General features: G+C 40.0%; 1 protein-coding gene across 1 annotated transcript in view; it reads left to right on the forward strand.

The window, feature by feature from the left end:
- bdg (sodium-dependent transporter bedraggled) overlaps positions 1-15,006 on the forward strand; it is a 127,982-nt gene that overhangs the window by 28,963 nt on the left and 84,013 nt on the right. Inside the window, exon 3 of the mRNA XM_071678933.1 lies at positions 6,819-6,977. Coding sequence (XP_071535034.1) covers positions 6,819-6,977 — 159 coding nt within the window. The remainder of the gene's footprint in view (positions 1-6,818; positions 6,978-15,006) is intronic.

Consider the following 15,006-nt stretch of genomic DNA (forward strand, 5'->3'; position numbering starts at 1 on the left):
CGAGGTGGTATATCGGGGTTGACGTGCTGTCAGTGGATTGAATCAGGGCATGTGAAGTGTCTGGGGTAAACCATGGAAAGTTGTGTGGGGCCTGGATGTGGAAAGGGAGCTGTGGTTTTCGGGCATTATTGCATGACAGCTAGAGACTGAGTGTGAACGAATGGGGCCTTTGTTGTCTTTTCCTTGTGCTACCTCGCACACATGAGGGGGGAGGGGGATGGTATTCCATGTGTGGCGAGGTGGCGATGGGAATGAATAAAGGCAGACAGTGTGAATTGTGTGCATGGGTATATATTTATGTGTCTGTGTGTGTATATATATGTGTACATTGAGATGTATAGGTATGTATATTTGCATGTGTGGACGTGTATGTATACACATTGTGTATGGGGGTGGGTTGGGCCATTTTCTTTCGTCTGTTTCCTTGCGCTAGCTAGACTTTGTTAGAATTTCTTTGTGTACTGCAGGATGTTTGTGTATTATCTGTGTCCCTATTGACATTCCTGTCCTGCATCTGTGATGTGTCCCTCCTGCAGTGACAGTCGTCTCCTTCATCAGCACCCCTGTCCAGTATCAAAAAGTCCTCCTGTTTGGCATCAACACTGTTAACTGTAGTCAACTCCCTGTCCTGCTTCACTTGTTGACGGGCCTTCTGCCCTATGATGAGACTCCTCTTCATTCTCAATGTTTCTTCTCTCTTGAGTCAGTACCCCTATCTCGTATCAACATTTTCTCGACACTTTGGGTCAATACCCTAGTTCATTTGAAAACCCTCTTGACACTTCTGTCTTGAGTCAGTACCACTATCTTGTGTCAAAACTTTCTCAGCATTCCTCCCGTCTTCAGTCAGTACCAATGTCTCATGTCAACACTTTCTCAACACTCTTGTCTTGAGTCAGCTTCTTTATCTCGTGTCAACACTTTCTTGACACTCCTCTTGTCTTAAGTAAGTACCCCTATCTTGTGTGAACAATGTGAGTCAGTAATGCTATCTCTTGTCAGCACTTTCTTGACACTTCTGTCTTGAGTCAGTACCATTATCTTGTGTCAACTCTTTCTCGATACTACTTCTGTCTTAAGTCAGTACTCCTGTCTTGTGTCAACACTCTCCTTGGCTTGAGTCAGTACCACTATCTCATGCCAACATTTTTTCAACACTTCTCCTGTTTTGAGACATTACCCCATCTCATGTCAACACTTTCTCATCTCTCCATCTGTATTGAGTCAGTACCACTATCTTGTGTCAACACTTTCTGTAAACTCTCATGCCAACACTCTCTTGACACTCCTGTCTTGAGTTAGTGCCACTATCTCGTGTCAACACTTTTTCGATACTCCTGTCTTGAGTCAGTACCACTGTCTTGTGCCAACACTTTCTTGTCACTTCTCCTGTCTCAAGTCGGTACTCCTGTCTCTTGTCAACTTTTTTCAACATTCCTTCTGCCTTGAGTTAGTACCACTGTCTCCTGTCAACACTCTTTTGACACTCTTCTTGTCATGTTCTTGACCATGACACATTCATGGGACCCCCATGGTCAAGTTCATTAGTTTGAATCTTGGTTGCAGCAGTTGGTCCACAGTCAACCCAGCTGTTGCGCCACCTAAAGAGGTTGGTCAGAAAATGAGTACCTGGCTCAGGCTCAGGTATGAATATATACAGCCTTGATTAGGACCTCAGTTGCCTGTGCCATCTCAGCTAACTTCAAGAAATGCATAATTTTGTTGAGTGATTCATTATGTAAGGGAATCAGAGAACAGAGAGTTCTTCAGTAGCACCAGATGAATCAAACAGTAGAGAATTCTTCAGTGATACCATATGAATCAAACAGTAGAGAGTTCTTCTGTATCACCAGATGAATCAAACAGTAGAGAATTCTTCAATAGTACCCGATGAATCAAACAGTAGAGAATTCTTTAGTAGCACCAGATGAATTTAACAGTAGAGAATTCTTCAGTAGCACCAGATGCATCAAACAGTTATGAGTTCTTCAGTGGCACCAGATGAATCATGCAGTAGAGAGACCTTCAGTAGCACCAGATGAATTAAACAGTTGAGAGTTCTTTTGCAGCACCAGATGAATCAGACCATACACAGTTCTTCAATAGCATTAGATGAATCAAACAGTAAAGAGTTTTTCGGAAGTAGATCAAAGATTCATTAAAACAAGCTGGCCAGATGTGCATATGATTAAAACATTATGTATTTATGCCACCACTACAATAGTGTTAGTGGTACATTATGTATGTGACACTACTAAAAAGGTGCAGTGGGACATTGATAAAGTGCCACCACTTCAAGAGTATGATTGAACATTATATATGCGTCATCACTACAAAAATGAAGTTGAACATAGTTTGTGCCATCAATACAAAAGTGTGCTGGAACATTATATTTGTGCTACCACTGCAAATGAGTAGTGGAACATTATGTATGTGCCACCATCATAAAAGTGTTGCGGAATGTTATGCATGTGCCACTTCTTCAAAAGCATGTTGGAATATCATATTTGTGCTACCACTACAAAAGAGTAGTGGAACATTATGTATGTGCCACCATTACAAAGATGTAGTGAGATGTTATGTATGTGCCACCACTACAAAAGTTTAGTGTCACATTATGTATATGCCACCAAAGCAAAGGTGCTGTGGGATATTATGTATGTGCCCCCACTACAAAAGTTTAATGGAACATTATGTATGTACCACTACTTCAAAAGTGTTGTGGAACATAAGGTATGTGCCACCACTACAAAATAGTAGTGGGACAGTATGTATTTACCACCACTACAAAAGTGCAGTGGAACATGTATGTGCCACCACTTCAAAAGTGTAGCAGGACAATATGTATGTTGCACCATTACAAAAGTGGAGTTAAACATTATGTATGTGCCACCTCTTCAGAAGTGTAGTGGGACAATATGCATGTTGCATCATTACAAAAATGGAGTTGAACATTGTGTGTGTGCCACCACTATGAAAGTATAGTGGAACATTATGTATGTGCCACTATCATAAAAGTGTTGAGACATTAGGTAGGTGCCACCACGACAAAAGTGTAGGGGGCATTATGTGAGGGCCACCACTACAGAAGTGTAGTGGGTCATTATGTGAGTGCCACTGCCACAAAAGTGTAGTGGAACATTATGCATGTGCCACCACTACAAGAGTGTTGTGGAACATTAGGTATGTGCCACCACTACAAAAAGTAGTGGGACATTATGTATTTGCCACCACTGCAAAAGTGTAGAGTAACATTATGTATGTGCCACCATTACAAAAGTGTAGTGGGACGTTATGTATGTTACACCACTACAAAAGTGTTGTAGGATATTATGTATGTGCCACCACTATAAAAGTGCAGTGGGATATTATTTATGTGCCACCATTACAAAAATGCAGTGGGATATTATGTATGTTGCACCACTACAAAAGATTAGTGGGACATTATGTATATGCCACCATTACAAAAGTGCAATGGGTTGTTATGTATGTGTCACCACTACAAAAGTGAAGTGGGACTTTATGTATATTGCATCATAAAAGTGTTGTGGGATATTATGTATGTGCCACCACTTCAAAAATACAATGGGATATTATGTATGTTCCACCAATACAGAAGTGCAGTGGGATATTATGTATGTTGCATCCCTACAAATGTGTAGTGGGACATTATGTATATGCCACCATTACTAAAGTTTATTGGGACATTATGTATCTGCCACCACTACAAAAGTGTAGTGGGACATTATGTATGTTGCACCACTACAAAAGTGTTGTGGGATATTATGTAAGTTGTACCACTACAAAAGTGTCGTGGGATATTGTGTTTGTGCCACCACTACAAAAGTGCAGTGGAATATTATGTATGTTGCACCACTACAAAAGTGTAGTGGGACATTATGTATGTGCCACCATTACAAAAGTGTAGTGGGACATAGTATGTGCCACCACTACAAAAGTGTAGTGGAACATCATGTATGTAACACCACAACAAAAGTGTAGTGGAACAATATGCTTGTTGCACTATTACAAAAGTGTAGTGGAATATTATATATGTGCCACTGCTACAAAAGTGTTGTGAGACATTATGTTTGTGCCATTACTACAAAAGTATAGTGGTGATGTCATTATGTATGTGCCTTCACTAAAAAAGTGCTGTGGGACATTATGTATGTGTCACCACTGCAAAAGTTTAGTGGGACTTTATGTGTGGCCACCATTCTAAAAGTGTAGTGGAACATTTGTATATGCCACCACTAAGAAAGCGTAGTGGGACATTATGTATGTGCTACCCTTACTAAAGTGTAGTGGAACATTATGAATGTGCCTCTACTTCAAAAGTGTAGTAGAACATTATGGATGTGCCACCTTTACAAAAGTGCAGTGGGACATTATATATAGGCTTCTACAGAATTGTAGTACCACCACTACAAAAATGCAGTGGAACAATATGTATGTGCCACCATTATGAAAGTGTAATGTAACATCATGTATGTGCTACCACTACAAAAGTGTAGTGTTATATTATGTATAAGCTACTACTACAAAAGTGTAGTGGAGCATTATGTGTATGCCACCACTACAAAAGTGTAGTGGAACATTATGTATGTGCCAATATTATGTCGTCACTCCTGAGTCAGTGTCTGTAGAATTGTTCTTTTTGGCATGATAACAAGAATGTTACATAACACCCTTGGTACCTCTGTGTAAGTAAACAGCTAATGTTCTTTGGGATATGAAAATTTGCATGTCCAATTATTTCTTCAGTTGTTATGATTTAGGAGCACTGAATTATGGGAATTTCAAAGTTATAAGCATATAGGACTGAGGCAGATATCGAGGCATTTATATTTTGACAAATTTTCACTTTTGGGAGCACATTAAGTATCTCTTATTTACTTGATACTATATTGAACATTTGAGGCAATTACTATTCCTCAGAAATATGAATGATGTTAATGATTCTGACATTAAAATGTTTATACAAAAAAATGGCCATAATGTCTGTGGGTAGCATTATCTCAAATGCAGACCACATTCATAAAGTAATAGTTGATGTGTCTCACAGGAACCAGTCATCCCAGCTCACATCAACCCCCCATTTGCTATCGTCCCAGGCAACTAAACAGGAAATTCCATTCAAGTCTACTACTCATATTTGCTACAATGAAAACTGGATGTCCAGAACATCTTACTTTCATGAGAAAATCAGTGTCATTATACTGGACATGACAGTGATGTTCCATAATGCTCCTTCACAGATTACAGTACTGCCTTACCGTCCCTCATGCTCACTAATGCTACTCCACAAGTTACAGTACTGCCTTACCTTCCTTCATGCTCAGTAATATTTCTCCACAGGTTACAGTACTGCCTTACCTTCCCTCATTCTCCATAATGCTACTTCACTGGTTGCAGTACTGCCTTATCTTGCCTCATGCTCAGTAATGCTAATCCACAGGTTACATTACTGTCTTACCTTTCCCTGTGCTCAGTAATATTACTCCACAGATTACAGTACTGCTTTACCATCCCTCATGCTCATTAATTCTTCTCCACAGATTACAGTGCTGCCTTACCTTTTCCCATACTCAGTAATGTTACTCCACAGATTACAGTACTCCCTTACCATCCGTCATGCTCATTAATGCTACTCCACAGGTTACAGTGCTGCCTTACCATGCCATATGCTCAGTAATGCTACTCCACAGATTACAGTACTGCCTTACCTTCCCTCATGCTCATTAATGTCACTCCACAAGTTATAGTACTGCACCTTCCCTCATGCTCATTAATGTCACTCCACAAGTTATAGTACTGCCTTTCCTTTCCTCATGCTCAGTAGTGCTACTCCAAGGTTATAGTACTCCCTTACCTTCTCTCATTATTGCTCAGTAATGGTACTTCACAGGTTACAGTACTGCTTTACCTTCCCTCATGATCAGTAATGCTACTCCACAGGTTATAGTTCTACCTTACCTTCCTTCATGCTGAGTAATGCTTCTTCACAGGTTACAGTACTGCCTTACCTTCCCTAAAGCTTAATAATGTTGCCTTACAGGTTACAAAACTTCCTTGCCTTCCCTTATGTTGATGCACATGACAGCTAGGGACTTTTTCATATAGTCTGTAATCAGAGATTGTGTACTAGGTAGTAGTTGATAGGCAGCCAACGAACAGGGGGGAATGTTACCTGTACTACCCGCCTGGGCATCAGGAGGGTTAGTGAAATCTGCTTAGTGAGCCAGCACTTTAGCGGTTGTCAAGTTACATGCCTTTGACCCTGTTAGCTGTCTTTTCTTTCAGCCTTACTAACATGCAGACTACTGGCATTCTTTCCTCAAACATACAATCTCTCTGTCTTACGTAACACTAGACAGCACTTAACTCACGCAGCTTATTCTTTGTAATTCTAGGTTTTCCTATGGTGAGTACTATGTGCTAGCCCTGCCTTTTGGCAAAATTATGAGCAGTAGATAGAAGAAGTAGGTAGGAATATTTAGGCAGGAGCATTAGGTATTAGTAGTTAGGAGCATCAGATAGAAGTAGTCATTAGGAACATTAGATAAGAGCCTCTGCTAGACTTGCCCTCTACCAGTGGCCTGTTAAGGATGAGGCACTAAAGGCTAAAAAGTAGCACTGGAGTTCTTTAGTTATGGATACTCTGTTGCTATGGCCACCCCTTAGGAAGTTCCAACTGGAACAGGCATCAGAGATATAGATAGATAGACATAGATTGTGAATATTATTGTGTCTGTTGAGGACATTAGTGAAGCATTTGATTTATTAATTAAAGATGTTTCTCTCGCCGGGGAAAGTGGCTGCATCAGGAGTTGGCGTGGAGGTAGCAGAGCAGACGGGGCAGCTGGCAGGCACCACATGGGGACACTCCCACTCGGGGCTCCTTGCCTCCCTTGCTGTCACTGTCACAACCTTCAACATCTCCAGATTCGCCATCCTGGGTGCCAGATTTGGATGTAAGTCCTTGCCAAGTTTTGTTGATAGGATCCCCAGGAATGAGCATATGGGTATGGTGTGTGTAAGGGGTTCCTACATGTGTGTGTAATTACTTGTTTGTACTGTGCATTTGTGAGGCCCCATCTTTTGAACCTTCTCCTTTATCACAACTTTTTAAACATATGTATGGTATGTATGCTGTCTGCATCGTGTCCTAAGTAATTTTATTCCAATCACCTACTGCTCATGCTTTAAAAACACTTCTTTACTTTCTTTTGTTTTTAGCTTAATCTCTTGTCGTGTCCTCTGGTTGTTCTATCCCTACATCTCTCACGTAATTGTTCACTATCCATTTGTCGATCAGTTTTAAAGATTTAAAGGTTATGATCAGGTTACCCCTCGTGCTTATTTCCTGCTAGATGATAACCATATTGAGGGCTTCTTACACTTTGTCCCATCCTCATTACTTTACATTTGCTCAGGCTGAATCTCATCAGCCTATATATATATATGAAACCAAGTTTGGAATCTGTGTAGGGCACCTTCTAAGTCAATGCAATCATCCTCACTTTCTGCTTTCCTTATGACCTTTGCATCATCTGCAAACATATTTAGGTTGGAGTCAACACTTTCTAGCAAGTCATTTACATAGATTCAAAAGAATAATGGTCCCAGAACATAACCCTGTGGTACACCAATGATTACTTCAACCCCACTTTGGAGAAGGCTCTTCTAACATGCATCCTCTCTTGTCTAATGCTTAGGTAATCTATCCATTGAGAGATTTCCCCTTATTTCTGTCTGGAGATCCAACTTCCTGACCAGCCTCCCTTGCAGAACTGTGTCAAATTTTTCTGGCAGTCCACTTAAATTTGACAGAGTTCTGGAAGTTCAGTTGCAAGCAACCACCAGTCCTCCCCTTTAGTTTGAGACAGAGCTCTCTTTCTATCAAAAATGTTTGTTACACATGATTTCTTCTCCCTTAAGTCATGCTGTCTCTCACTTAGGTTATTTTTCCCCTGTAGAAAGTCATCCATTTCCATTCTTTTTTCCAGAATCTTACAGACCATGTTTGTGTTTGTTCATGGCCTCCTTTTCTAGCAGATAGTTATGATGATTCTCTTTTACATTCCCATGGCACTCTGTTTCTCTCCACTGACATCTTGAACTGTATTTCAAGAGGGTTATCTAGCAAATCTGCACACATCCTCAGCATATATGATGAAATTTCTTCAAGACAATGATCCTTGCATTGGTCAAGACCTTCTAGTTTTCTGTTAAAAGTCTTTTCTATATATCTGAATGCTTTTTAGAATCTCTTTCCTATTCCATCTCACTTGTTTTGGAGCTAAAGTGTCTTCCATTTTGAAACCACTGTTGAACTTGTTAATCAGTTCCTCACATATCTTCCTATCATCCTCTGCAGTTCGTTCCTCTGAATTCATTATCCTGATTAGCTGCTCTTTAGCTTTCCCCTTAACATTCTTTGCAAAGTTTTTTGTTCCTCCTGTGTTATCATGGTAAACTCATTCTTTGCTCTTTATCAAATGTTGGCTGACTGGAGTGTGATCTGTATCTTCGCCACAGCACGCCATGAAGCTCTTGCTTTTTGACACTTTAGACATCTTTTTTACCATTCTTTTCACTTTCTTACCATTTCCTCTATTTTGAGGGTTAAGGTATCCATGTGCCTACTACATCATTGTTAACTGCACAGAACCTTTCACTACAAAGCTCTGTTTCTTGGTTACTAAACATTTCCTAATCTAAGTTACCAGAGAAATGGTTGAGGTGTGTGTATATTCCACCATTATATCTGCTCCGTATACCTTATCTCAAATCTGCTCTTTTAATGACTTCATATATCATAGTCAAACCAGCATTACATGATCACTTCTCCATTTGGTGTATCATATTCAATATTCTCATTCTAACAGTATGTATGAAGAGAATACCTAGCAATGATGTGTATCCATCCCTCTCATTCTAGTTTGCTCTCTGACACGTTGGTATTGGAAATTTTCCCATATACAATTAAAAAAACATGTCGTTGTGACTTTCCATCTCCTTGATAATCCAAATTTTCCTAGTCTGTCTCTCTGAAACTGAACTTCTGCATTATGAGTACTTTGCCTTCTAAGAAAAGTGAGTGTTTACACATTTAGATACCATCTTCATTATTCCATCAATGTTATCATTGTAAGTTTGGTTTAGATCGTTGCAATATTTTTTGAAACTTTTTTTTTTTTTTTTTTTTTTTTTTTTTTTTTTTTTTTTGCTGTCTCCCGCGTTTGCGAGGTAGCGCAAGGAAACAGACGAAAGAAATGGCCCAACCCACCCCCATACACATGTATATACATACGTCCACACACGCAAATATACATACCTACACAGCTTTCCATGGTTTACCCCAGACGCTTCACATGCCTTGATTCAATCCACTGACAGCACGTCAACCCCGGTATACCACATCGCTCCAATTCACTCTATTCCTTGCCCTCCTTTCACCCTCCTGCATGTTCAAGCCCCGATCACACAAAATCTTTTTCACTCCATCTTTCCACCTCCAATTTGGTCTCCCTCTTCTCCTCGTTCCCTCCACCTCCGACACATATATCCTCTTGGTCAATCTTTCCTCACTCATTCTCTCCATGTGCCCAAACCATTTCAAAACACCCTCTTCTGCTCTCTCAACCATGCTCTTTTTATTTCCACACATCTCTCTTACCCTTACGTTACTTACTCGATCAAACCACCTCACACCACACATTGTCCTCAAACATCTCATTTCCAGCACATCCATCCTCCTGCGCACAACTCTATCCATAGCCCACGCCTCGCAACCATACAACATTGTTGGAACCACTATTCCTTCAAACATACCCATTTTTGCTTTCCGAGATAATGTTCTCGACTTCCACACATTCTTCAAGGCTCCCAGAATTTTCGCTCCCTCCCCCACCCTATGATCCACTTCCGCTTCCATGGTTCCATCCGCTGCCAGATCCACTCCCAGATATCTAAAACACTTCACTTCCTCCAGTTTTTCTCCATTCAAACTCACCTCCCAATTGACTTGACCCTCAACCCTACTGTACCTAATAACCTTGCTCTGATTCACATTTACTCTTAACTTTCTTCTTTCACACACTTTACCAAACTCCCTAACTATATGATATTAATATTTCAGTGGAAATGGATTACAAGAGATGAGTTATTATTAATGCTTATGCACCTGGCCATGGGAAGAAAAATGAAGAAAGGCAAGTGTTTTAGAAGCAGCTGAGTGAGTGTGTCAGCTGTTTTCTTGCAGGTAATAGTAATGGGTGATTCAGATGCAAAAGGGAGTAATATGGCAGTTGAGGTTATAATTGGAGGCATTCAGTAAGGTGAAAGGAAATGGTAAACAGCTTGTAAAAGGACTGGTGACTGGGAATACCTTGTTAAAGATGAGGCACACACAATATAGGTGGGTGAGTAGGAAAGATGGTAAGTAGGCAGTAGTGAATTACATGGTAATTGATAGGTGTGCAAAGGAGAGACTCCTGGATGTGAATATGCTGAGAAGGGCAGCTGATGGGATGTCTGATCATTACTTGGTCAAGGCAAGAGAGAAAATTTGTTAAAGCTTTCAGGGAAGAGGAAATGATATGTGTTAGAAGAGGATGGTGAAAGTAAGTGAGCTTGGAAGAGAGACTTGTATGGAGAAATACTAGGAGAGATTGAGTGTAGGATGGCAAAAGGCAGTGGTAAATGAAACTACAGGAATGCATGAGGAACTTGAGGTATTTAAGAAATTAGTGCTGTCATGAGCAAGAGAAGGTTGTGGCATGTGGAAGGTGGGAGATGGGAAGGTGAGGAGGGGTAGTGAATGGTGAGATGACTTAAGTAAGGTTGCTATTGAGAAAAGTTTAAAGATGGTTCTTTTTTGGTATGAGTGCAAGTGATGAGATGTACAAGAGAAAGCAGGAGGAAGTCAAGAACAAGGTGTAAGGACTGAAAAAGGCCGAATGAGAGTTGGCTTGAGTAACAACAAACTTAGGGAGAATAAGATATCCTGGAAGGAGGTTAATAGTATGAAAAAACAAGAGAACAAAGCAATCATTATTGAAGGAAGCAACTGAGGAAGTGGTAACAGGTAGTGATGAGGTGAAAAGAAGACGTGAGTATTTTGAGTGTTTGTTGAATGTGTTTCATCATTTGGTGGCAGATGTAGTGTGATTGGCCCAAGGAGGTAAGTGAAGTCAGTGTCCTGGACAGTTGTTTAGTGAGAAGAGAAAGGGTGGTGAAAGCCTTGAATAAGATGAAATGTGGCAGGAGTGGTTGGTATTGCAGTTTAATTTCCTAAGAAAGGGGATGACTGTTGTTGATTGGTTTGGTAGGATTTTCAGTGTATGTATGGGTCATGGTGATGCGACTGAAGACTGGCAGGAGGCATTTATAGTGCCATTGTGTTAATGCCAGGGGGACAAAGGTGTGCTCAAATTATATAGATATTAGTCTTTTGAGTGTAACTGGTAAGCTGTATGAACAGGTGTTGATTGAGAAGGTAGTTGCATGCGCAGAGCATCAGACTGGGAAGGAACAATGTGGTTTCAGGAGTGGTAGAGATGTGGATCAGGTGTTTGTATGCTTCGAAGAATATGTGCAAGAAATACTTTAGGAAACAGAAGGATTTGGAGAAAGCATATGATAGGGTTGAACAGGATATTATGTGGAAGATGTTATGAATTTATGATATAGGAGGAAAGCTATATGAAGCAATGAGGAGTTTTTTATCAAGAATGTAAGGTGTGGACAGAAAGGAGGGTGAGAGGTTCCAGGTGAAGATGGGTCTGTGGCAGGGCTGTGTGGTGTCACCATGGCAGTTTAACTTCTTCATGAGGGGGTGAATGCAAGGGTCTTGGAGAGAGGAGTATTAATAAAGTCTGCACCTGGAGGGGAGAGAGAGAGAGAGGTAAGTCAGTTGTTTTCTGATTATACCGCAATTATGGCAGATTCGAATGTGCAGGTATAGAGGCTGATGTCTGAGTTTGGGAGAGTGTGTGTATGGAGAAAGTTGAGAGTAAATGTGAATAAAAGCAAGGTTTTTATGTTTAGCAGTGAAAAGAAACAGGTTATTTGTTTACGCAACATGTGAAATATACACATGCACTTTTCCTTATACAGTCCTTGAATTCCAGCTCTTTATCATTGACTGTTAATCCATAAACATGTGAATACATTTCTGTGAGTTTGACATTACCATCTCCTGACCTACTCAGGTGTTACTGATGGGGCTGTCCTTCTCTCACCTCAGTTGGCATCGCCTTTTTTTTTTATGTATTCTTTGCTTCTCTTCCTTCTCTTTTCTTCCTGCATGATGAATACCCAACTAGATTCTGCCTTGTCTATGTTTCTTAGTTTGCCTGAATACCTCATGGCTAAATGACTCGAAGTTGAGCATAACCAGACTGATTGCTCCATTACCTCCCACCACAAAGCCCTGGTTCCTGCCTGCTGAACATTGCCCAATATTTTACCATGAAAATTATTGAGATTTTGGTATATTTGATGATTATACATCCTATTAAGTCTAGCCTACTCTTTTCATGTTCTCATTTACCATGTAATCAAACCAGCTTTACATGATCACTTTTTACAGTTGGTGTAATAGTATATGATACTCAATATCTGGGCCAGTATGTATGGAGATAGGATCAAGCAATGATGGCATATCAGTCCCTCAAGCAAGTGTGCTCACTGACATATTGGTAAAGGTAATTTTCCTGTATACTCTCTTAAAACTTGTGTCTCCATGACTTCCCATCACCACAAGAATCCCAATTTTCGTGGTCTGTCTGTTTACTTTGAGATTCCCCATTATCAGTACTTTACCATCTCTGAGAAGTTAGTGTTGTACTGCTTCATGTTATATCCTGATTTTCTGTCAGCTGTGTTTACAGAATACCTTGTTAAAACTGTAATATGTTTTATGTTGGGAAGACTGGTAACGATCTTTATCTTGTACTTAAGCAACAAATATAGTAAAAGAACAGACAATCAAATGCTCTGTTTAATCACGTTAGAAATGATGACCATTGTATTGACTGGATTAACAGTAATTCAGTTGTTGACTGTAACTTCTTTACTATGAGAAATACCATTGAATCCCCTATTATCAAATACATGAAGAATTGTATTATTGATATTAGTGAAGGTCTATACAAACTGCATAGTTTTGTCCTGGGCAAAATTTGTGAGCAGTTCCCTTTCCTGTCCACATAATAAGGATTTTATGACAGGCATATTGCCAGACCCGAACACCACCAACCCAAACTCCACCATCCGGTAACACTTGTTTACCAGTGGTATCTGAGCTACGTCTCTTCCTTGTATATCAGTTGTCTGTTCTTTGTCTTCTATCTCATTCTTGTATTTCCCCTGACAATGTGATCATTACACGAAAATTCACTTTTGAACATTGTATTTCATTTTCCTCATGTTTTATGCATATACTAGATCACAGTTGTCTATTGATGTTTTCACTGGTCCCTTTTTCGTATTTGATTGTAACCTCTACTCATGATTCCAGTTCATGGGTGGTGTTCGTGCTTATTCCAACATAAACACACCTTTTGCATGCCTCAAGGACCTTGAGTCTCCAAAATTTGATGTTATGTGGCTCAAAGTCTGTCTTCCTACTATCACATTTGTCCTGTGTTTCACCTATTGCTCTCCTAATGCTACAAGTTTTATATCTTTCTTCAACTATCTAAACTCCTGCTATGAGACTGTGATATCCTCTCACCCATAGGCTGAGATCTATCTCTTTGGTTGTTGATGGATCAGCCTTAACCCTTCTCTACATCAACAGCATTGTCCCTCAAGTTTCTGTCCTGTCTCTTACACTTTTTCTCCTCTTTTTCAATGATTTCCTCTCCACAAAAATCCAGTGCACTCATAGGCTGATGACTCAACACTGCATTCATCCACATCCTTCAATTCTGCTCCTCTTCTCTCACTTGATTTGCATCTTATCTTGACACAGCTTTCTCTCAGGAAATTCAGACTTGGACAGGATATCTCAGTAGGGGTACACAAAATCTTGTTAAGTTTAATTCCTCCAAAACCCAATTTCTATCATCTCTATATTGAAAACTCCTCACAACTCTCTTCTCTTCTTTGATGGTTCTGTAATTCCACCTTTTGACTCAATGAACATACTTGGTATTACTGTAACATCCACTCTTTCTTGGAAACCCCCACATTACAGGAATAGCTAAGTCTGCCTCTAAGAAACTGGGTGTCCTGTTTAGATGTCAAAACTTCTCTTCTGAGCAGTAGCTCCATTTATACAAGGGATTGATTCATCCGTATGGATTACTGCTCTAACATTTTGGGTGGTTCTAGCTCTGTATCCTTACTTGACAGAGTTGTTTTGAAAGCAATCCAACTTATAAACTGCCCCAGGCTAACTTCCAGTCTTGACCATCCTTGCCCTATGCCACTATGTTGGTTCACTTTCCCTCTTCTGTAAGTATTACTTTGGTTTGTGCTCCCGAGAACTGGCTCTTGGTGTGACTCCCACCACTAGCTAGATCATGTAATACTTGGCAGGTTGCTGTGTCACATGATTATTGTGTGGCCATCAGCAACTCAAGGGTGTGCTGTTTTGATACGTGCTTCATCCCGTACACATCAAAGCTTTGGAACTCTCAACTTTCTCATGTCGTTCCCAATAACTATGACCTGTCACATTTCAAAAGACAGGTCTTTTACTTTCTCAGAAATTCATAAATACTTTCTCAGAAATTCGTAAATACTCTCTTGTCTTTTCTTTTTCCGTTTCATAATTCTGTTTATATTTCAATTAAGGTCTGGCCTTGATATGGACTTTTGTCTGTGTCTGGGGCCCTCAACATAAAAAAATAATCATTGCTGATCACTAAACCACCATTGTTTCATATTTTCAGCCTTTGGCAGTTGCAAGGTCAATAAACTATTAATTGATACTATTCATTATTATGATGTCGTAATGTTTCCCCAAAGATTGTCATGCCAGTGATG

Source organism: Panulirus ornatus, chromosome 29 (assembly GCF_036320965.1).
Source record: "Panulirus ornatus isolate Po-2019 chromosome 29, ASM3632096v1, whole genome shotgun sequence".
Taxonomy (NCBI): domain Eukaryota; kingdom Metazoa; phylum Arthropoda; class Malacostraca; order Decapoda; family Palinuridae; genus Panulirus; species Panulirus ornatus.